The sequence below is a fragment of the Heterodontus francisci genome, chromosome 10, assembly GCF_036365525.1.
Source record: "Heterodontus francisci isolate sHetFra1 chromosome 10, sHetFra1.hap1, whole genome shotgun sequence".
NCBI lineage: Eukaryota > Metazoa > Chordata > Chondrichthyes > Heterodontiformes > Heterodontidae > Heterodontus > Heterodontus francisci.
Window position 1 is genome coordinate 63,962,211 of NC_090380.1, and position 23,104 is coordinate 63,985,314.

The 23,104-nt window shown below is 45.3% G+C and overlaps 1 protein-coding gene across 5 annotated transcripts in view; it reads right to left on the reverse strand.

The window, feature by feature from the left end:
* Nucleotides 1-23,104, reverse strand: part of srpx (sushi-repeat containing protein X-linked) — a 135,859-nt gene that overhangs the window by 61,285 nt on the left and 51,470 nt on the right. For 3 of the 5 annotated variants that reach the window (XM_068039899.1, XM_068039902.1, XM_068039903.1), the window contains exon 2: nt 22,636-22,732. The exons of 1 other annotated variant lie outside the window; for it this stretch is intronic. In XM_068039899.1, the coding sequence (XP_067896000.1) occupies nt 22,636-22,732 (97 nt within the window). The remainder of the gene's footprint in view (nt 1-22,635; nt 22,733-23,104) is intronic. One more of the 5 variants, XM_068039900.1, reaches the window with a different exon arrangement.

Below are 23,104 nucleotides of genomic sequence, written 5' to 3' on the forward strand. Positions count from 1 at the left end.
GATGACAATCATGATAAACAATTGCCATTCAGCACATGAAGGAAGCAGCACAGTTTTCTAAGGTTTGTTACATCTATAGCATGCTTATTTTGCTGAACCAAATTGTATTTTTCTATGTTCTATATGGGGTATAGATTAAATTGTCCTTGACAGAGGACAAAGGATCGGCACAACATCGTGGGCCGAAGGGCCTGTTCTGTGCTGTATTTTTCTATGTTTTTCTATGTTTTCTATGTTCTAAATCCTATAATTAATCAAACTCTGTTCATTGATATAAAACAGAAAGTGCTGGAAATGCACAGCAGGTCTGGCAGCAAGTGTGGTGAGAGCAGGAGTTGGCAACGTATCTGTACATGGACACCAGTGTCTATGGGAAAAGAAAATTGAGGTCTGTGACTGGTAATTTCAGGGATAAGAAATTTTCCATTGCCTTTTTCTTTCCGAGCAGACCAGTTATATTAAAACAAAATCACAGTCAGTCAGTTTCACAGCTGAACTGGAATTTCTAAGCTCAGATCTTTATCTAATGCTCATTAACAATCCTTTCCATATTCACTGCTGACAGGTGCTGAGCGCGGGAACAAAGCTTTCCGAACTGTGGACAAATTTGGGGTTTTCCCAATGGGTTCCGATTGTTTTGTTAAAAAAGGCCGCCGGAAAACCACGAAGGTGTCCGAAGTTCGGAAACTGCTGTTCACACTCTCAGCGAAGCGCGAGGGCGCGACAGACAGAGCGCGAGGGCGGGCCAGAGAGAGAGCGGGCCAGAGAGGGAGCGAGCCACAGAGTGCGAGACAGAGACAGAGAGCGCGAGACAGAGATCAACATCACTACTGGCAGATGGGCATCTATCCAGAATACTCCTCATCGCTACAAGTATATGGGCAGACATTGACTACTTGCATAAACAAAAGTATATCTCACAAAATCAGTGTCCAACATAGTGACAAGAAATTAAGTGAATAAATTAATCTCATTTATGCTTCTTCACAAAAATACAATTTGTTGTTTTGATTAATAGCAAAATAAATTTTAATGCCTTAATCTTTGATTGAGAAATTGTCTCACCAGCCCCATATGTAAGACAAAAATTGTAATACATTCCACACAAAAAGGTAGGACACCCCTGCTCCAATCCTTTAACCTTGTGTTTTAAAATAACCTAGTTGCGTTATGTAACCTCATTTTAAAAATGACAAAAGTCAAGGGAATGTCTCGATTTCTATGCTCTGGCACACAATATTTTCACTTAGGACACAAGCTCAGTGACATGTTGACTGTTGCTAGATTTTCAATCCTATATAAATGTGGCAATTCCGCTGCTATCCATTTGGAATCCCATTGTTCCAGAACTTGCATTGAGGGAAAACAAAGAAAATCCAATGAATCTCCAGAAGTCAACACTAAGTTCCTCATGAATACAAGAGTATGGTGTAATGGAACCGAGTGATATTGGCAAAAATGTGATCCTGCTGATCCATATACGATAATTAGCAAATACAATCTAATGGATAGCTTTAATAAACCTTGATCTATGATGAACTATTTACATTTCCTTAACAAAATCCATGCTGAATTTGCAGTTTTAAAAGCTGTCGGGGAAGAACAAAGAGAACAAAGAAAATTACAGCACAGGAACAGGCCCTTCGGCCCTCCAAGCCTGCGCCGATCCAGATCCTCTATCTAAACATGTCGCCTATTTTCTAAGGGTCTGTATCTCTTTGCTTCCTGCCCATTCATGTATCTGTCTAGATACATCTTAAAAGACGCTATCGTGCCCGCGTCTACCACCTCCGCTGGCAACGCGTTCCAGGCACCCACCACCCTCTGCGTAAAGAACTTTCCACGCATATCCCCCCTAAACTTTTCCCCTCTCACTTTGAACTCGTGACCCCTAGTAATTGAATCCCCCACTCTGGGAAAAAGCTTCTTGCTATCCACCCTGTCTATACCTCTCATGATTTTGTACACCTCAATCAGGTCCCCCCTCAACCTCCGTCTTTCTAATGAAAATAATCCTAATCTGCTCAACCTCTCTTCATAGCTAGTGCCCTCCATACCAGGCAACATCCTGGTGAACCTCCTCTGCACCCTCTCCAAAGCATCTATATCCTTTTGGTAATGTGGCGACCAGAACTGCACGCAGTATTCCAAATGTGGCCGAACCAAAGTCTTATACAACTGTAACATGACCTGCCAACCCTTGTACTCAATACCCCGTCCGATGAAGGAAAGCATGCCGTATGCCTTCTTGACCACTCTATTGACCTGCGTTGCCACCTTCAGGGAACAATGGACCTGAACACCCAAGCCTCTCTGTACATCAATTTTCCCCAGGACTTTTCCATTTACTGTATAATTCACTCTTGAATTGGATCTTCCAAAATGCATCACCTCGCATTTGCCCTGATTGAACTCCATCTGCCATTTTTCTGCCCAACTCTCCAATCTATTTATATTCTGCTGTATTCTCTGACAGTCCCCTTCAGTATCTGCTACTCCACCAATCTTAGTGTCGTCTGCAAACTTGCTAATCAGACCACCTATACTTTCCTCCAAATCATTTATGTATATCACAAACAACAGTGGTCCCAGCATGGATCCCTGTGCAACACCACTGGTCACACGTCTCCATTTTGAGAACCTCCCTTCCGCTGCTACTCTCTGTCTCCTGTTGCCCAGCCAGTTCTTTATCCATCTAGCTAGTACACCCTGGACCCCATGCGACTTCACTTTCTCCATCAGCCTACCATGGGGAACCTTATCAAACGCCTTACTGAAGTCCATGTATATGACATCTACAGCCCTTCCCTCATCAATCAACTTTGTCACTTCCTCAAAGAATTCTATTAAGTTGGTAAGACATGACCTTCCCTGCACAAAACCATGTTGCCTATCACTGATAAGCCCATTTTCTTCCAAATGGGAATAGATCCTATCCCTCAGTATCTTCTCCAGCAGCTTCCCTACCACTGACGTCAGGCTCACCGGTCGATAATTACCTGGATTTTCCCTGCTACCCTTCTTAAACAAGGGGACAACATTAGCAATTCTCCAGTCCTCCGGGACCTCACCCGTGTTTAAGGATGCTGCAAAGATATCTGTTAAGGCCCCAGCTATTTCCTCTCTCGCTTCCCACAGTAACCTTGGATAGATCCCATCCGGACCTGGGGACTTGTCCACCTTAATGCCTTTTAGAATACCCAACACTTCCTCCGTCCTTATGCCGACTTGACCTAGAGTAATCAAACATCTGTCCCTAACCTCAACATCCGTCATGTCCCTCTCCTCGGTGAATACCGATGCAAAGTACTCGTTTAGAATCTCACCCATTTTCTCTGACTCCACGCATAACTTTCCTCCTTTGTCCTTGAGTGGGCCAATCCTTTCTCTTGTTACCCTCTTGCTCCTTATATATGAATAAAAGGCTTTGGGATTTTCCTTAACCCTGTTTGCTAAAGATATTTCATGACCCCTTTTAGCCCTCTTAATTCCTCGTTTCAGATTGGTCCTACATTCCCGATATTCTTTCAAAGCTTCGTCTTTCTTCAGCCTCCTAGACCTTATGTATGCTTCCTTTTTCCTCTTAGCTAATCTCACAATTTCACCTGTCATCCATGGTTCCCTAATCTTGCCATTTCTATCCCTCATTTTCACAGGAACATGTCTCTCCTGCACGCTAATCAACCTCTCTTTAAAAGCCTCCCACATATCAAATGTGGATTTACCTTCAAACAGCTGCTCCCAATCTACATTCCCCAGCTCCTGCCGAATTTTGGTATAGTTGGCCTTCCCCCAATTTAGCACTCTTCCTTTGGGACCACTCTCGTCTTTGTCCATGAGTATTCTAAAACTTACGGAATTGTGATCACTATTCCCAAAGTAGTCCCCTACTGAAACTTCAACCACCTGGCCGGGCTCATTCCCCAACACCAGGTCCAGTATGGCCCCTTCCCGAGTTGGACTATTTACATACTGCTCTAGAAAACCCTCCAAGATGCTCCTTACAAATTCTGCTCCATCTGGACCACTAACACTAAGTGAATCCCAGTCAATGTTGGGAAAATTAAAATCTCCCATCACCACCACCCTGTTGCTCCTACATCTTTCCATAATCTGTTTACATATTTGTACCTCTATCTCACGCTCGCTGTTGGGAGGCCTGTAGTACAGCCCCAACATTGTTACCGCACCCTTCCTATTTCTGAGTTCTGCCCATATTGCCTCACTGCTCGAGTCCTCCCTAGTGCCCTCCTTCAGCACAGCTGTGATATCCTCTTTGACCAGTACTGCAACTCCTCCACCCCTTTTACCTCCCTCTCTATCCCGCCGGAAGCATCGATATCCTGGGATATTTAGTTGCCAATCATGCCCTTCCCTCAACCAAGTAAAGATATAGTAAAAAATTATGTTTCAATGACTATGTTAGAAATGGTCATTAACTGATTTTTTTTTGCTGCAAATTAGATTAGAGGACAAGTGTTGCAGGTATGTCAAAGATCAGTAACTGCAATGTGCACCATTTACTATCCAGTTTGAGGGAAGATAACCTGTGTGGCCAATGTCATTTGAAAGTTGTATCATTTAAGTACATTACGTTACAAGTGCACCTTTGAAAACAGGTAAGAAATTTGGCTTGAACATGAATTGGTTATGCTAGAGAACAATCTTACAGATAGTGACTAAACATTTTGTAACTGAATAATACATGCAGTGACAACTGCTCAACCTTTTGCAGAAAAGCTTTTTGTTAATAATTATCCCCTGGTCAGAGCTGAATCAGAATCGACAGTGATAGACTGAGATATAGACATAAGTGAATTAAGAGAATCACTTTATTGGAACTGAAGGGCACTCTTTATTTGTAATTGTGTTCATCTAATTTTATCACTAGCTTCGGTGAGTAAATGACATTTTGTCAGTGAGAGATGCTGTCGTTTCAGTATTTTAGAATCCAGGACTTAGTTTAACAGCCTGTCAAGATGAATAAACTAGTCTTGGCTACTTACTGTTAATCTCTGTCCTTTCCTGTTCCACTTTGCTTTTCTGTTTTACATGACACTTCTGAAGTACTATCTGCTCCATCCTATAAAATGCTCCTGATTTGGAGATAATTGCCCATTTGTTGGCTGCCCTGTCTTCAAATACACGTTACAAGCAGGTGGAGAAGTTGCTTGAACAATGACTATCATGGGTTAAATTGTCTTGAGAGAATAAGTTTGAGAAATGGTCAGTCTTCCTATTGCTGATGTTTCTATTGCCTCAGCTCAATATCCACAGTAACAATCCTCTCCTTGAGTGTCATGGGAGTGCAAATTCATCCAAGAAACCGACACTGGGTGAATCCACAAAGGTCATCTGATAAGCTCCATCTATCACCCAGTGTCATGGTGTAGTTAGCTCTATTCAGTTCACAAAAGTAATTCACATTGGCACTGCATACTATTTTGCTTGCTAGCTCCCTCATACAGTTGTGCTGCCATCCAGTGATTGTTGTATGCTTAGCTACTTTATTTATAGGGAGAAATGTTTTAAATCGGACTGTTGTTTTGATGGCATTAGATTGACTATACACTTTATATACAGATTAATTGCCCTCATATCCGTGGCTGAGTCAATAATTTTGTCAAATGTCCGTGGTGCAACATGTTGGTGCCTATCCTTGGGAGCGAAACAGAGTCAACGTTTCAGGTCTGTGACCTTTCATCAGAACGACGATGATAGGTCACAGACCTGAAATATTAACTCTGTTTCTCTCTCCCCAGATACTGCCAAACCTGCTGAGTATCTCCAGCACTTTCTTTTTATTTCAGATTTCCAGGATCCACAGTATTTTGCTTTTATTTCTGTTCATTGATACACTTGTCAGTCCAAAATACAAAATACAATTTGCAACCATCTTTAGCCAGAAATGCCAAGTGGATGATCCATCTCAGCCTCCTTTTATTGTCCCCAGCACTTTAGATGCCTGTTTTCAGCCAATTCAATTCACTCCACGTGATACCAAGAAATGGCTGAAGGCACGATTTAAAAAAAAAATTCTTTCATGGGATGTGACATCACTGGCAAGGGCAGCATTTGTTGCCAGCCCTAATTGCCCTTGAGCAAACGAGTGGCTTGCTCGGCCATTTCAGAGGGCAGTTAAGAGTCAACTACATTGCTGTGGGTTTGTAGTCACATGTAGGCAAGACCAGGTAAGGATGGCAGATTTCCTTCCCTAAAAGACATAAGTGAGCCAGGTGTGTTTTTATGACAATTGATGATGGCACTATTACTGGGACTATGAAACTAACCTGCAATTCCAGATTTTATTTTGTCATCTTTACTTTTTTTTTTCCTGTGTTTTTTTTTAATATAGCAAAGACTATGGGACCTGACAACATTCAGGCTGCAATACTGAAGACTTAGGCTTTAGAACTTGCTACTACCCACCCAAGCTGTTCCAGTACAGCTACAACACTCACATATACCTGCCAAAGTGTAAAATTGGCCAGGTATGTCCAGTCCACCAAAAGCAGGACAAATCCAATCTGGCCATGGTTGCAGTCATACCTAGCATAAAGGAAGATATTTTTATTTTGTTCATGGGATGTGGGCATTGCTGGCTAGATCCATATCTATTGCCCATCCCTAATTGCCCTCGGGAAGGTGGTGGTGAGCTGCCTTCTGGAACCACTCCAGTCCATGAGTGGTAGGAACACCCACAGTGCTTTTAGGAAGGGAGTTCCAAGATTTTGACCCAGTGACAGTGAAGGAATGGCGATATAGTTCCAAGTCAGGACGGTGCGTGGCTTGGAAGGGAACTTGAAAGTGGCTGTGTTCCTATGCAACTTCTAGGTGCTGGAGGTTGTGAGTTTGGAAGGTGCTAAGGAGCCTTGGTGCATTACTGCAGTGCATCTTACAGATGGTACACACTGCTGCCACTGTGCATTGGTGGTGGAGGGAGTGAACGTTTCTGGAGGGGGTGCCAATCAAGCGGGCTGCTTTGTCCTGGATGGTGTCGAGCTTCTTGAGTGTTGTTGGAGCTGCATCCATCCAGGCAAGTGGAGAGTATTCCATCACACTCCTGACTTGTGCCTTGTAGATGATGGGCAGGCTTTGGGCAGTCAGGTGAGTTACTCGCCTCAGGATTCCTAGCCTCTGGCCTGCTCTTGTAGCCGCAGTATTTATATGGCTACTCCAGTTCAAATTCTGGTCAATGGTAACCCCCAGGATGTTGAGGGAGAAGTGATAGTGTTCATAGTGATAGTTGAAGATGGTTGTGGTTGTTGGAGGTGAAACATCTAAGCCTCAGGGCATCACTGCAGGAGTTCCTCAGGGTAGTCTCCTAGGCTCAATCATCTTCAGCTGCTACATCAATGACCTTCTCTCCATCTTAAGGTCAGAAGTGGAGATGTTCATTGATGATTGGAATGTTCATAACCATTCACCACTCCTCAGATACTGAAGCAGTCCATCTCCACATGTATCAAGACCTGGACAACATTCAGGCTTGAGCTAAGTGGCAAGTAACCGTTGTGCCACATAAGTGGCGGGCAATGACTATCTCCATCAAGAGAGAATCTCCCCTTGGCAGACAACAGAATTACTGGGTTGGACTTTAAACGCCTGTTGCTGCTCCTGGCAGCGAGCTCAAAAAACGTGCAGGCCGCCTGCCGAAGATCCGCCGCAACCTCCTGCGCAGCGGCTCATTTAAAGAACCAGGTCAGCCCCCCCCCCCACCAATCACGTGGAGGGGGCAGGCTGTCTGTCACCAGCAATGGCGTCAGCTGCCTGCACGCAGGCACTGGTGCCATTTTTAAAGGGCAGCCATCCCTGCTGGCAAATTGGAACTTTTAAAGTTCGAAATTTACAAAATAAAATTGTAATGCTCCTTTCCAATCCCCCAATAGAAATTGCATTATGTATTTGCACACCACCCCACCCCCCCACAAAGCACTTGCCTTTGAATTGTGACCTCCCCCCAACTCCCGCAGACTGTACAAAGTTGAAAGTTCACCCATTCCCACCATGCCCTGCACTAACGTTTATTTGACCCTGTCTAACCCACCGCACTGAAAATCTTAACTCCTCCCCCTCTACCAGTGTCACGCTGGCTTTCCCCAGACTGGAAATTGAAGGTAGAGGCCTTCTACCTGACCCGAACCCGACGACATGCGCTGGGTTCGGGTCAGGTCAAGTCCAGGTCAAGTCGAGTCGGGTCAGGTTGGGCCAGATACACACGGTAAATGCTTTGCTGGTAAGTATTGAAATTAAAAAACTAACCTGAGCTGGGAGTCCAAGACGAAATGGAGTTTGTGCAGTGAGAGAGCAATATCACTATGACATCATCGCACATGCGCTGCAGCTTCTTGCAAGTTCGGTGTCAGGAAGGTAAGTAAAGGGATGGTTGGGTTGGGCTTGGGTCGGGTCGAGTTGAGTTGGGGTGGGTTCGGGCCGGTCGGGCCCGGGGCTAAATCGGAGGGACGTGGACCAGGTCGGGCTCGGGCCTGCTGTGGTTCGGTCGGGTTCGGGTCGGGTTCTTTTTTCTCCGACTTGAGCAGGCCTCTAATTGAAGGCGCGCAAGTGCCGGCCGCTGCAGAGGATCGCAGCGGGCCCCAAAGATTAAATGATCTAAATTCATTCATTAATTTACATATTGAAATGCTGTTCCTGTCACCCAGCGGCAGAGGGGACGCCATGGAGCCTTGTCACCACCGGGAGGATCGCGCCAGGCCCTCCTGGCGTCAGCCTCCATGGCGGGCCTCTGTTGGACCCATCTCCCAGAAGCCCCCCTCCCAACCTGCCACACAGCCCGATATCATGGGTTGGTAAAATCCAGCTCCCATCGCTGAATCCCCCACCATCAACATCCTGGGGGTTACCAATGACCAGAAACTTAACTGGACCATTCATATAAATACTGTGGCTACAACAGCATGTCAGAGGCTGGGAATTCTACAGCGAGTAACTTACCTCCCGACTCCCCAAAGCCTGTTCACCATCTACAAGGTATAAGTCAGGAGTGTGATGGAATACTCCCCACTTGCCTGGATGACTGCATCTCGACACCATCCAGGACAGAGCAGTCCACTTGACTGGCACCCCATCCACCACCTTCAACGTTCACTCTCTCCACCATTGGTGCACAATGGCAGCAGTGTGTACCATATAAAAGATGCACTGGAGCAATTCACCAAGCCTCCTTCGACAGCACCTTCAAACCCCATGACATCTGCCACCTAGAAGGACAAGGGCAGCAGACCCATGGGAACACCACCACCCGCAAGTTCCCTTCCAAGTCATACACACTCCCGAGTTGGAACTATATCATTGTTCCTTCATTGTCGCTGAGTCATAAACCTGGAACTCCCCTCCTAACAGCACTGTGGGTGTACATACACCAGATGGACTGCAGCAGTTCAAGAAGGTGGTTCACCACCAGCTCAACAACAATTAGGGATGGGCAACAAATGCTGGCATTGGGATTCCTACAGCTCCTCACACTATAAGACAGGCCTTATTGGCAATCTCATAAATAGGGCCCAAGCCATTTGCTCACTGTGCAAGCTTGATGCTGAAATAGGGCGCATCAAAGCTATCCTGCATAGAGTCAGTCATACATCACAGAAACAGGCCCTTCAGCCCATCTGTCTGTGCCAGCCATCAAGCACCTAACTATTCTAATCCCATTTTCCAGCACTTGGCCCATAGCCTTGTATGCTATGGCATTTCAAGTGCTCATCTAAATACTTCTTAAATGTTATGTGGGTTCCTGCCTCTACCACCTCTTCAGGCAGCGCGTTCCAGATTCCAACCACCCTCGGAGTTAAAAATAGTTTTCCTCAAATCCCCTCTCAACTTCCTGCCCCTTACCTTAAATCTGTGCCCCCTGGTTATTGATCCCTCCGTTAAGGGAAAAAGCTTCTTCCTATCTAACCTACCAATGCCCCTCATAATTTTGTATACCTCAATCATGTCCCCCTCAGCCTTCTCTGCTCTAAGGAAAACAACCCGAGCCTTTTCAGTGTCTCTGCATAGCTGAAATGCTCCAGCCCAGGCAACATCCTGGTGAATCTCCTCTGCACCCTCTATAATGCAATCACATCCTTCCTATAGTGAGGTGCACAGAACTGTACACAGTACTCCAGCGGTGGCAGGATAATATCAACTCCAATCAGATCATTGCTCACTGTGCATTGCGTATACTCACAAATGGGCCCAAGGCCACCATTTTTGGACCTGAAAAGTGCCCAGTCTGCCTCAAATTACCCTGGAAGGGTAAGGTATCTCAAAAATCTGAGCAACAGGTGAAGCTAGCCATTTCACACTGCTACTATGCAGTAGCAACACGAGTGGTATTTTCCCGAACACAATGCTGCCGTCAAGCCAAAAAACGTCTGCCTTCCATACAAATGAGTAATGTGGTATATGAATTCCAGTGCCGGTGTGACGCGAGGTACGTAGACCGTACAATGGGTCAGTCGTTGGGACATATCAAACAGCACGTCCCTTCGGCTGTTTGCAATAGACAGAGTACTTACCATACTCAACCAACCTGTACTTGCAAAACTCAGAACACAGGGCTGAATTTTACAAGCCCCTCAACGTTGGGGATCATAGCGTCAGGGCCTGGAAAATGTTTGTGGGAATGGCCCAAGGGCCTCGCGTCAGGAAGGTCCTACCCCATTTTACCGGCAGTGGTGAGGCCTCAGTGTGGGCCCCCCCCCCCCCACCCCGGCCGCTCAGCGAGTACAGAAGAGTGTCTGCAGAGTCTCATCGACAGGTTTACGGCTGCCTGCAATGAATTTGGCCTAACCATCAGCCTCAAGAAAACGAACATCATGGGGCAGGACGTCAGAAATGCTCCATCCATCAATATCGGCGACCACGCTCTGAAAGTGGTTTAAGAGTTCACCTACCTCGGCTCAATTATCACCAGTAACCTGTCTCTAGATGCAGAAATCAACAAGCGCATGGGAAAGGCTTCCACTGCTATGTTCAGACTGGCCAAGAGAGTGTGGGAAAATGGCGCACGGACACGGAACACAAAAGTCCGAGTGTATCAAGCCTGTGTCCTCAGTACCTTGCTCTATGGCAGCGAGGCCTGGACAACGTATGTCAGCCAAGAGCGACGTCTCAATTCATTCCATCTTCGCTGCCTCCGGAGAATACTTGGCATCAGGTGGCAGGACCGTATCTCCAACACAGAAGTCCTCGAGGCGGCCAACATCCCCAGCTTATACACACTACTGAGTCAGCGGCGCTGGAGATGGCTTGGCCATGTGAGCCGCATGGAAGATGGCAGGATCCCCAAAGACACATTGTACAGCGAGCTCGCCACTGGTATCAGACCCACCGGCCGTCCATGTCTCCACTTTAAAGACGTCTGCAAACGCGACATGAAGTCCTGTGACATTGATCACAAGTCGTGGGAGTCAGTTGCCAGCGTTCGCCAGAGCTGGCGGGCACCCATAAAGGCGGGGCTAAAGTGTGGCGAGTCGAAGAGACCTGGTAGTTGGCAGGAAAAAAGACAGAGGCGCAAGGGGAGAGCCAACTGTGTAACAGCCCCGACAAACAAATTTTTCTGCAGCACCTGTGGAAGAGGAAGAGTCTGTCACTCTAGAATTGGCCTTTATAGCCACTCCAAGCGCTGCTCCACACACCACTGACCACCTCCATTGTCTCTCGAGATAAGGAGGCCAAAGAAGAAGAAGATATTGATTATTCATTGAGGGGTGGGAGAGAGGATTTAAACTGATAATAAAGTTTTTACATTAATGTTTTCCCACCTGCCACTTCAAACATTGAAATTAAACAGAAGGGCCTGAAGCCCTTTGAAACTGAGGCCGGAGCCTGTGCGATGGCGTTGTACACCGTCACCAGGGACAGAGCGCCTGCCCCCTCTACATCATTGGGGGCAGACATTCCGCCCCCGCCATGCTAATGAGGCGCCGCGTGAAATATCGCGGCGTTTCCACAGCGTACGTCTCGCGTGTGCCGCACACCTTTTGAAGCTCGCCGTCCTATGAAAATTCAGCCTACAATGTCTAACATCAGATGTGATTCCTCAATTTGATAGCACGCTCGTGATTGTTCAGTGAGTGCTAAGAATCACACAAACAACCAATTTAAGATAATCAGTCGGGCTCACAATGTGGCTCACTTATGCTTCCTAGAAGCTACATATATTCATATGCAGGGACCTGTCCTCTGCAGGCAAAAGGAACATGTCCATGCATTGCGTCTTTTTTGAATTAAACTAAAAGCGTGGGGGACAATAGTTCCCTGGTGTATTCTCCATGGCAACACCTCGACCAGAGTCTACTTGCCAACCAATCAACATCCTTTTCTCATGCCGTATAAATTGTTGCTCCTTTTGAAATTTGGCATACCAGCATCTGTCCTGATGAGTGCAAGATGAAAAGTTTCAACTTTATTTTTCTTTCTGCATTTAATTTGGCTCCAATTCACGCCCATTTCCTTCTCTGTGTGCTTTCCTATGCTTAAATTTAATTGGTTAAGGAGCTAGAAGATTGGTCCCATCATTCAACAAGGTCCCAGATGCAAGTTATCAACTCATACTTTAAACAATTTTGGCACAAAACTAATTGGGGCCAAAAGGGTGACAGAAATGCAACTCCCGCCATTCAGTTCAAAATGACTAGCTCCAGCAAATTTTGGACCAATATCACCATACTCAGAATTTTAAGAACTTTTGGAAGAGATAATCTGTTTTACCCAATATTAGTAGCTTTAACTGTGGGTGAAATTTCATCCATATCATGCCTTTTCCGACAGCGGAACTGGAAGCAGGCAGCACCTCCGCTGCCTCCCCTTTTGTCGGTTTCCACGCAATTGTAATTGAAAATCAAAGGGCCGGTGGTGGGCACAGGAGACATGATCATGCGGTGGGAAATATCTTTCATTGGTGGAACCTGCCCTCATTCAGTGAAGAATCGTATACAGCAGAGCTATAAATCATTTTTCAGTACAATCATGGAGGCTCACCAGCGTGGCTGTTTGTCTGTAAGGAGAATATTCTACGGTATTCCCCCTTAATTTAGTATATTATTTTACCCATCCTCACTTGTATTTACACCTCTCCAACACCAAACCACCCCCTTTGTTATTAATTGGTTTGTTTCACTCCTAACACCACCATGTCTGCATGTAGGCAGAGACCATAAGACCCTCCCATCTGTCCAAGGTGGCCTGGATGGAGGTGGCAGAGAAAGTGTCGAACCGTGTGGTTCGAAGTAGAACCTTGGTGCAGTGTAAGAAATGGTCAATGACCTACACAGATCGGCGAGGGCAAGTGATGTCATCAAATCATAACAAATGGTAACTCCTGGGGTCCTCAAAACATTTTCAGTGGGCATCCATGCCAGGCGGGTGAATGCGGGATCAGCTTGATACCAAATAGCGATTGTGGCCACAGAACATGGAAGCCTGGAGTCTGGTTGCGCTTGGATGCAGCGTGCGACTGACAGACCAGTATGTGTGATGGAGATGCATGCAGACAAGGGGGTTGGGGGGGGGGGGGGGGTGGGGTTAGGCATCACTTGTCATGTCATTAACCCAGCACTTTTTTGCGCAGGACAAACAGACCCACAATCAGTGGAAGTGCACCAGTACAGGGGGTGGTGTTCCAGATCCAAGATTCCTGAGCCCAGCAGAGGATGAGGCAGTCAAGATAGCAAGAGAGGAGGGAGGGTGAGCCATTGCAGACAATGAGACTGGGCTATCTAGGCGTAAGGATGAAGAGCCAAACTTACTGTTTCTGCCATATGGGTATACAGGAGGACCATGCGAAAAAAGTGATGCGCTCATGCTGCGATGACACTTAACGTAGTTCTGTTTATTCTCCACTGCAGGTGCCCACAATCACACAAGTACAATGGCAAGCAAGCAAACTGTTGACTCCGCCACTGGGGACGATGATACCAATGCCCCAGAGGGTGCACCTGCCTCTTCAGCATCCTCTGCCAGCGCCATCACATCCACATGGTCCATGGAGGATTTGCGCGTAGAGTCAGGGTCACAATCTGTTAGGTAAAGCATAGACATATCGCAGCAGCTGAGGGAGAATGTTACAGTTGGGTCCCCTGACATTCGGAGGTGTGCTGTGGCCCAGGCCCCTGCTGAGCCCCACGATAATGATAATCCGCTGGTGGAGGCCACAAGAAGTCAGTTGGAAATGCAGCGAATGTTTGGGAAACACATGTGGGAGATGCCAGAGGTCATGCGCAGCTTTGCACAGTTGGAGGAGTCCATGCAAGCCAGGAGGTCTGCTGTGTCCCAGGCATGTGAGCGTATCACTTCCTCCAGAGAGGGAGGTGACCGCCATGGAGGGCCAGGTCGAGCCCTCAACCCATATGCACTCTGACCTGCACGCCATCTCTGTAGCCAATGGCTCTGTGCAGTAGTAGCTAAACGAGAGTGGGACTAGGCACCTGGGCCACCCTCCGGGTGCCCCTTCCCCTCAGCGAGACAAGCAGGTGCCATCGTGCACCCAGATGGAGGAGGAGTTTGTCCCAACTGCCCTGGGACCTTCCTCTCAGGAAACCCCCCCAGTGAGCATTGTCTCCTCATCCCCCCCTGCCATTGACCCCATTACCTCCAGCAGACAAGGCCAAGGGGGATGCTCCCAGTAGGATGCAGCCCTCAAGGCCCCGCACCTCTAGAGGACGCCCAGCACGGTCATCTGTAGCAATGGGGCAGTGCAACGAGCAGACTGCCTCCACCTCTGTTGATGATGTCTGGTTGTATCAACCACTTTCTCCCACTCAAACATAGTGGGAGAAAGCGTAAACTTAAGGAATTATGAACACGAAGGTTGCACGAGCAGCCAAATCAACAAGATTACCCATGTACGTAGTTCACAATATATTTTTTCTGCTTCGTTATTTCGGACATTTTCATCATTTCTTGAAACTTGCCGAATTCAAGAGCTAAGTGCAATGGCAGGCACACTTTGATGCTTACAGAGGGGTAACAGACATGGCCTTTATTGTTGAAATTTTTTTGTCTTTGTATTCAGTCTTCATTGATTGCTAGTTTGAGTATGCAGTTTTGCACTTGTCAGCCTGTGGCACATGGCTTCAGCCAGAGGCTCAGCTGACTCTCACTTCCATGCCTTGTAAAAGGAGATTGCTCGAGTCTACTCACATCTCGAAGCTGTAAGATGATGCAGGGGCACTCAAAGTACTTTGTTATGATGGTTCTGGTTTTGATTAAGTAGTCATGGTTGGATAATAGACATATGTCCAAGTGTGGCAAAGATTTCTTCGAATTCAGTATTCACCAACAAACACATTTCACAAACTTCCACTCCCCATGCAATTGTAGATGGCAGAGGACGCCTGTTTTGAGTTTGGACCACAAGGGAGACTGCCAGGGGTAGGTCAACATCCCAGGAAGGCAATGGAGCTCAGGCCTTTGAATAATCAAGCAGGTGCCTCACTCTTGGCCGAAACGTGCAAATATAAGGTTGTCCCTGGTATCCCATGCACGTCTCTCCATAGCCTCGGCATCCATTAAAGGCTCAATCACATTCATGACTTTCTCCTCAGGCTCATCCAATTCATCCACATCTGACGAGGAGTGGTGCTCCTCCTGTTTCACCTGCTGCAAAATATGTCTACATTGCCAGTTTGTGCATTGCACAGCAGACTACAATTATTTATGAGACCCTGTCTGGTGTGTACTGCAGAGCCCCTCCAGACCGGTCAAGGCAATGGAACCTCATTTTCAGCAAGCCAATGGTGTGTTCGATGATGGCTCTGGTGGAGGTGTGAGCTGCATTGCTCTTCTGCTGCACTTTGGGGATGCTTCATTGGTGTCATCAACCATATCCAAAGCAGGTAACCCTGGTCACCCAGGATCCAGCCGTCAACCTGGGCTGGCGCCTCAAAAGTTTGTGGGAGTTGTGAGCTTCGCAAAATGTATGCGTTGTGTCAGCTCCCTGGGAAATGAACACAGACATGCACAATTTTTCACCTGTGGTCACAAACCGGTTGAATGTTCAAAGAGTGAAAGCCTTTGCAATTCACAAATTCAGTTGGCTGGTCCCAGGGAACTCTAATGGCCACATGACTTCAGTCAATGACCCCCTGGACTCCTTGCACTCTAGGGAAATGAACGATGGAACTGAAGGCTGATGACCTTGCTGCCTGGCTGTCCTCGTCTACTAAGAAATAAATTAAATCATTGACATGCCGGATTATTGGTCATCTCCTTTATGTACCTGTGAGTGCCAGCCTGGAAGATACCACATATATTGCCCGTTGAGCCCTGGAAAGCACTGCTTGTGAAAAAATTGAATGCCGCAGTCATCTCGAGGGCAACCGGCATGGGGTTCCCACCAAAATCACATGGTTGCAGGTCTTGCTGAACGATCCCACAAATCTCAGTGACCATTTCATGTGACATCCTCAGTCGAATCTGGCAATGCCTCTCCAACATCTGAAGGTAGTTAGTCCTTGTCCCGAGGATGCATTGACTAGCCAGCATCCATCTTCTCTGATGCCTTCCCTGGATGGTATCATTCTGAGCAGCCACCGCCTCTTATACTGCTTGCAGATGGTGTTGCTACCTCAACTGCTGAGGGGCAAAAGTCCTCCTCGCTGACAGCCTCTCTTCTTGCTCCCAAGGTTGTAAAAACATTGGGTGTATGAGACCCATGTCATTACAGCTTTATAACTGTTTGAATAAGACAGACATTGAAAAGAAAACTTGTTTGATGTTCAACCACTGAACTCATAAGCAGAGAGGTTCTATGCGTCGCCAGCAGCAACTCCACTCACCCAACACTAGCCTCCTCCCACTTCGATCTGTCCTCCTGGCATGAGTTTTAGTGTTCTTTTGCAAAATGGTGTTCATCCAATTCGAGGCCTCAGAGGATCATGAAGTAGAATCAGTTTGGGTGGAAATTCGGAATAACAGAAGTCAGAAAACATTGGTGGGAGTAATTTACAGGCCCCCTAACAGTAGTTATACTATTGCACAGAACATTAATTGGGAAATTATTGGAGCGTGTAAAAAAGGTAATGTATTAATTGTGGAGGACTTTAATCTGCATATAGACTGGGACAATCAAATTGGCAGCAGTGGTCTAGAAGATGAGCTTGAAGAATGTTTTCATAACAGTTTATTGGAGAAATACATTGTAGAACCGATTAGGGATAAAGCTATCTTAGATCTCGTATTGTGTAATGAATCAGGGTTAATAAGCAATTTCATAGTAAAGGATCTACTGGGAAGCAGTGATCAAAATACCATTGAATTTCATGTCAAGTTTGAAAGTGACCCATTTCAGTGAACTTATAAGCAGGAGAGGTTCTATGCGTCTCCAGCAGCAACTCCACCCACCCAACACTAGCCTCCTCTCACTTCGATCTGCACTCCTGGCATGCCCACGTGAGTTTTAAGAATCTTAAAGCCGATTACGAAGGTATGAGGGGAGAACTGGCTAATGTTAATTGGGTAAACAGACTGGAAGGTAGGGCAGTAATTAAACGGTGGGAAACATTTAAAGAAACAATTCACAGGGTTCAACAAAAGTACATTCCATTCAAAAACAAAAACTCGCCAAGACAGACCAATCCATGGCTCACTCAAGAAGTTAAGGACAGTATTAGATTAAAAGAGGCTTACAATGTTGTAAAAAAAAAAGTAGCAAGTCTGAGTGGGAGTGTTTTAGAAACCAAAGGGCCACCAAAACGTTGATAAAAAGAGAAAAATAGAAAATGAGTGTAAACTAGCCAGTAATATAAAAGCTCTTATAAAAACAGATTGTAAGTACATAAAAAGGAAAAGAGTAGCTACAGTAGACATTCGTCCCTTAGAGGCAGAGACAGCAGAAATCATGGGGAATGAAGAAATGGCAGAGGCATTGAACAAATATTTTGAGTGTGTCTTTGCAGAAGACACAAGTTCCATAGCAGAAATAGGCAGTAACCTAGGGGCTAAAAAGAGTGAGGAAATTAAAGAAATTGATATCAGCTGAGACAAAGTATTGGAGAAACTTGAGGGACTAAAATCTGACAAGACCCCGGGACCAGATGGCCTACACCCTAGGGATTTAAAAGAGATAGCTGCAGAGATAGTGGATGCGCTGGCTATGATTTTCCAGAATTCCTTAGATTCAGGAATGGTCCCGTCAGATTGGAAATGTTACACTGCTTTTCAAGAAAGGAGGTAGAGAGAAAACAGGGAACTACAGGACAGTGAGCCCAACATCAGTTGTTGGGAAGATGCTGGAAACTATTATTAAGGAAGTCTTAACAAAGCAGAGTATTATCAGAACAAGTCAGCATGGTTTTATTAAGGGAGATCCTGTTTGACAAACTTATTAGAGGTTTTTGAGGATGTAACTAGTAGGGTAGATAAAGGGGAACCAGTAGATGTAGTATACGCGGATTTCCAAAAGCATTCGATAAGGCGTCACATTAAAGATTAAGAGGTAAGATTAGGGCTCATGGTGTTGGGGGCAATATATTGCGTAGATAGAGGATTGGTTAACAGACAGGAAGCAGAGAGAGGGCATAAATGGGGCATTTTCAAGTTGGCAGGCAGTGAATATGGAGGTGCCGCAAGGATTAATGCTGGGGCCTGAGCTATTTACACTCTATATTCAAGAGTTGGATGAAGAGACAGAGATAATTTATGTAAGTTTGTTGACGATACAAAGCTCGGTGGAAAGGTAAGCTGTGGGGAGGACATAGAGAGGCTGCAAAGAGATAGACAGGTTAACTGAGTGGGCAACAAGATGGCAAATGGAGTATAATGTAGGGAAAGTTGTTCACTTTGGTTGTAAAAATAGAAAAGCAGAATTTTATTTTTAAAAAGGCGTGCAACTCAAGTGTTAATGCTGAGAGAGACTTGGGGGTACTCGTACAAGGAACGCACAAAGTTAACATGCAGGTGCAGCAGGCTATTAGGAAGGCAAATGGCATGTTGGCCTTTATTGCAAGGGTATTGGAGTACAGGAATAAAGAAGTCTTACTAAAATTGTACAAGGCTTTAGTGAGACCGCACCTGGAATACAGTGTGCAGTTTTGTTCTCCACATTTAAGAAAGGATATACTTGCACTGGAGATGGTGCAGCGAAGATTTACTAAATTGGTCCCTGGGATGAGAGGATGGTCCTATGATGAGAGGCTGAGTAAATTGGGCCTATATTCTCTGGCATTTAGAAGGAGAGGCGATCTAATTGAGACATTCAAGATTCTGAAATGGCTTAATAGGGTAGAAGCTGAAATTGTTTCCACTGGTCGGGGAATCTAGAACGTGGGGGCACAGTCTCGTAATAAAGGAGTCAATCATACAGGACTGAGAGGAGGAGAAATTACTACACTCAAAGGGTTGTGAATCTTTGAAATTCTCTACCCCAGAGGGTTGTGGATGCTACATCGTTTAATACATTTAAGGATGGGATAGATAGATTTTTAGTCTCATGGGGAATCGAGGGACATGAGGAGCGGGCAGGAAAGTGGACCTGAAGCCCAAGATCAGCCATGACCATATTGAATGGCGGAGCAGGCTCGATTGGGTCATATGGTCTACTTCTGCTCCTATTTCTTGTGTTCTTGCAAATTCCTCCACCTATCACCATTTTCCGGCCACCCACCAGCCTGCTCCAGTCACCCTTAAACCATCCAACATTACCTTGCACCATCCGTCTGCAACCCTTGAACCTCCCCCTCCTATTACACTGGATTGTGTAATTAACATTTACATGGCATCTCTACCCCCCATGCCTACATCTGTCCCAATCGAAATGCCCAATCTCGCTCTTTCCTCCAGTTATCAACCTTAATAGTCATCCTATCTCATGCCCTGCCCTAAAAGGCCTTCAATACCTGATCATGACTTTGGACTGGCCCCCCCTACCTAACCACACTGCTCCCAATGACAGTAGCCATCCCCTCTGCCAGCCAGTACCCTGAATTCACCTCACAGGACCCCAAAGTTGATAGTACTCACCTCTCCCTTTCAGTCGATCATGTGCCTCACCATTATCTGCTCCAAGGGCGGCACAGTGGCGCAGTGGTTAGCACCGCAGCCTCACAGCTCCAGGGACCTGGGTTCGATTCCAGGTACTGCCTGTGTGGAGTTTGCAAGTTCTCCCTGTGTCTGCGTGGGTTTTCTCCGGGTGCTCCGGTTTCCTCCCACAAGCCAAAAGACTTGCAGGTTGATAGGTAAATTGGCCATTATAAATTGTCACTAGTGTAGGTAGGTGGTAGGGAAATATAGGGACAGGTGGGGATGTTTGGTAGGAATATGGGATTAGTGTAGGATTAGTATAAATGGGTGGTTGATGTTCGGCAACGACTCGGTGGGCCGAAGGGCCTGTTTCAGTGCTGTATCTCTAATCTAATCTAATCTAATCTAACCACCACCACCACACCTAGAACACTAGGCCCTTCCCTCCTCCGCACTTCCAGGCACCGACCCCTGTCCGCTGCCTCCCTGACTTTCCTCCTCCACACCCGAACCCCAACCTCTCAAACTCCTCACCACCATTCTCCCTTTCTGGTCCCCAGCCAGCAGCCAAACATCCATTGCGATGTTGCCCCCCCTTGTGCCGAAGAGTTCAAGAAAGAAAACCACTGACCTCAGACACAACTGCACAAAGCCAACTCATGCTCGCCACCTTTAAATGAACGTGAGCAGAGCGCCAGGAGATTCCTGTGGGCCAATGATTGAATCTGGTAGGTAGGACTTAATGTCAATTAATTATAAGGTAATGAGTATTCATGGTATGAAAATGTATTAAGTTGGAACCCGCCACAGGATGGCATGAAGCCCGACCCACAACAAAAACAGCACTGATTTACTCTCCAAATTTTAACCTGCTACCGGGGGATCAAAATATGACCTCCCGCCTAATTAAGTCACCCCACCCGCCACGAATCCAGCTCTTGCAGGCCCCATAAAATTCCTCCCCACGTTTCTGATGTAATGTGTGTACTGTCAATGCATAGAATGAAATCAAAAGATATGTAATAATGTACAGCAGTTATACATGGGATGGTACTACGTTTCACACAACTATCATCCATACACCCAACTCAATCAATTGCTGCTCATATCCTGGCTGTTCCTCATTGTGCTCATGGTCCTCTAACATGTGAACATATTCTTTGTTCTTTCTCCTCAAACAAATCTTCATTAGTTTAAGTGTGATATGTTCTATTGTGATGGTATTTTGATGATGTAATCCTTAAAACAGATATTTCTCTAGCTGAGAGAAGAAAATAAAAATTGTTTTGATACTTATAGCGTCCATAGTGGGAGACAGCTCGTAGACTGGATTTATTTTTACATGAGATTTGGATACACAACCCAAAAATCTAGCATAAGCAAATGAAACATAAGCAACAGCATGCATGTTGAACTGTTAAGCTATAGGGTAAGAAACTATAATTGCAGAGGTGTGCATTAATTAACTCAATAGTGCTACCAGACCAAGCTTGGTACATTTGCATAATACTTCATTTTGTTTTTTTTTAAAAAGCATGTTCATGTTACCAATATTATGAACATCTACTGCAGAATGCAACACTATATCCAAAAAGCCACTTATCTCAAGTTCAAAATCGTGTTTTGTTGATCCGCCTAGGATAAAACTGCATTCCAAAATATATTTTAATGGCAGTTTTACATTGTCATACTTGCATACATAAAGCTAGGAAACAAATTCATTATTGATTGAATGGTCATGATATAATAAATCATAGCTATTAGATGTTAAAACATTGCCAATTTTCAAAAGTAATGTTAAAACAATCATACTGGCAAGTTATGCACAAAAACATCAGTCTACATTACCATTCAGAAAACTGGATGCCAAAGTCCAATTTTACACAAATTATTAGTAACTGTTTTAACATGCAGATACCTTGCATGTCAGTTTATACTACAACCCTAACCTTCATGTTATTTGGGATATATATAAACCCCAACCACGACCATCCCCACCCCAGAGTGCATGATTCAATATGATCAGACATTTATGTCACAGAATTGTGCAGCTCGAGTCTCAAAAAAAAAAATTTTTTGCATTGGTCTCAACTGGTACGCCACATTTATTTGCTCCATCAATCCAGATTCATAACATCTCCGTACAGGAGAGGACAATATTCCTCGTCCTTGATTCTATCCTAATCACTAATTGAGCTGGAAAAAAGGCTATATTTCTACTATGGTTTTTGATGTCGATTCTAATTTTTGGGGGGCAATAATAGACTGATGGCACATCTATAAATTAAAACATATCTAAGTTTCTTCAATAGGTTTGATATTTAAGCAATCAATCCTTCTAACTGACACTGCAAAGAAGTTTGAGGTATCACACCATAGTGAGGCACAACTTCACATCAGAGGGGAAGGTAATAATTCATGATTTCTAAAATGTCCTGTGATTCATAGTTAACTGACTGGAAGAAAGCAAGTTGAACACTGTATTAGATGTGAATAACATTTGATTAAATGAATCTTTCATTATTAAATTGAGACACATTTGGTGAGCTTTTCGGCTCTGACAGCAGCCAAATTCAAGTCTGTTTGTGCATATTCGAACCAGTATGATCGCTGTGAACTGAAAAGGACTCAACTCTTTTCAAGTTATTAACATCTGAATAAACCATTCACCTTCATATCTAGCGTAACGTGCTTCATTTGCATAAACATCTTCATCATCTTCTAGTGGTGTGTATCCAGATCCTACAACACAAAATAAAAAACAAAACTGGACAAAACAATCTTGTTAGAAATTGTGTGTCATTACAACATATGAACACACATACGAATTAAGAGCAGGAGCAGGCCATTCACCCCCTCAAGCCTGCTCCACCATTTAATAAGATCATGGCTGATCTGATTGTGGTCTCAAATCTACTTTCCTGTCTACCCCTATAATCTTTGACTCCCTTGTCAATCAAGAATCTATCTAGCTCAGCCTTAAAAATATTCAATGACCCAGCCTCCACTGCCCTCTGGGGAAGAGAATTCCACAGACTAATTACCGTCTGAAGGGAAAATGTTCTCCTTATCTCTGTCTTAAACGGGAGACCCCCTTATTTTTAAACAGTGTCCCATAGTTGTCTTCTTTGGCCTCCTT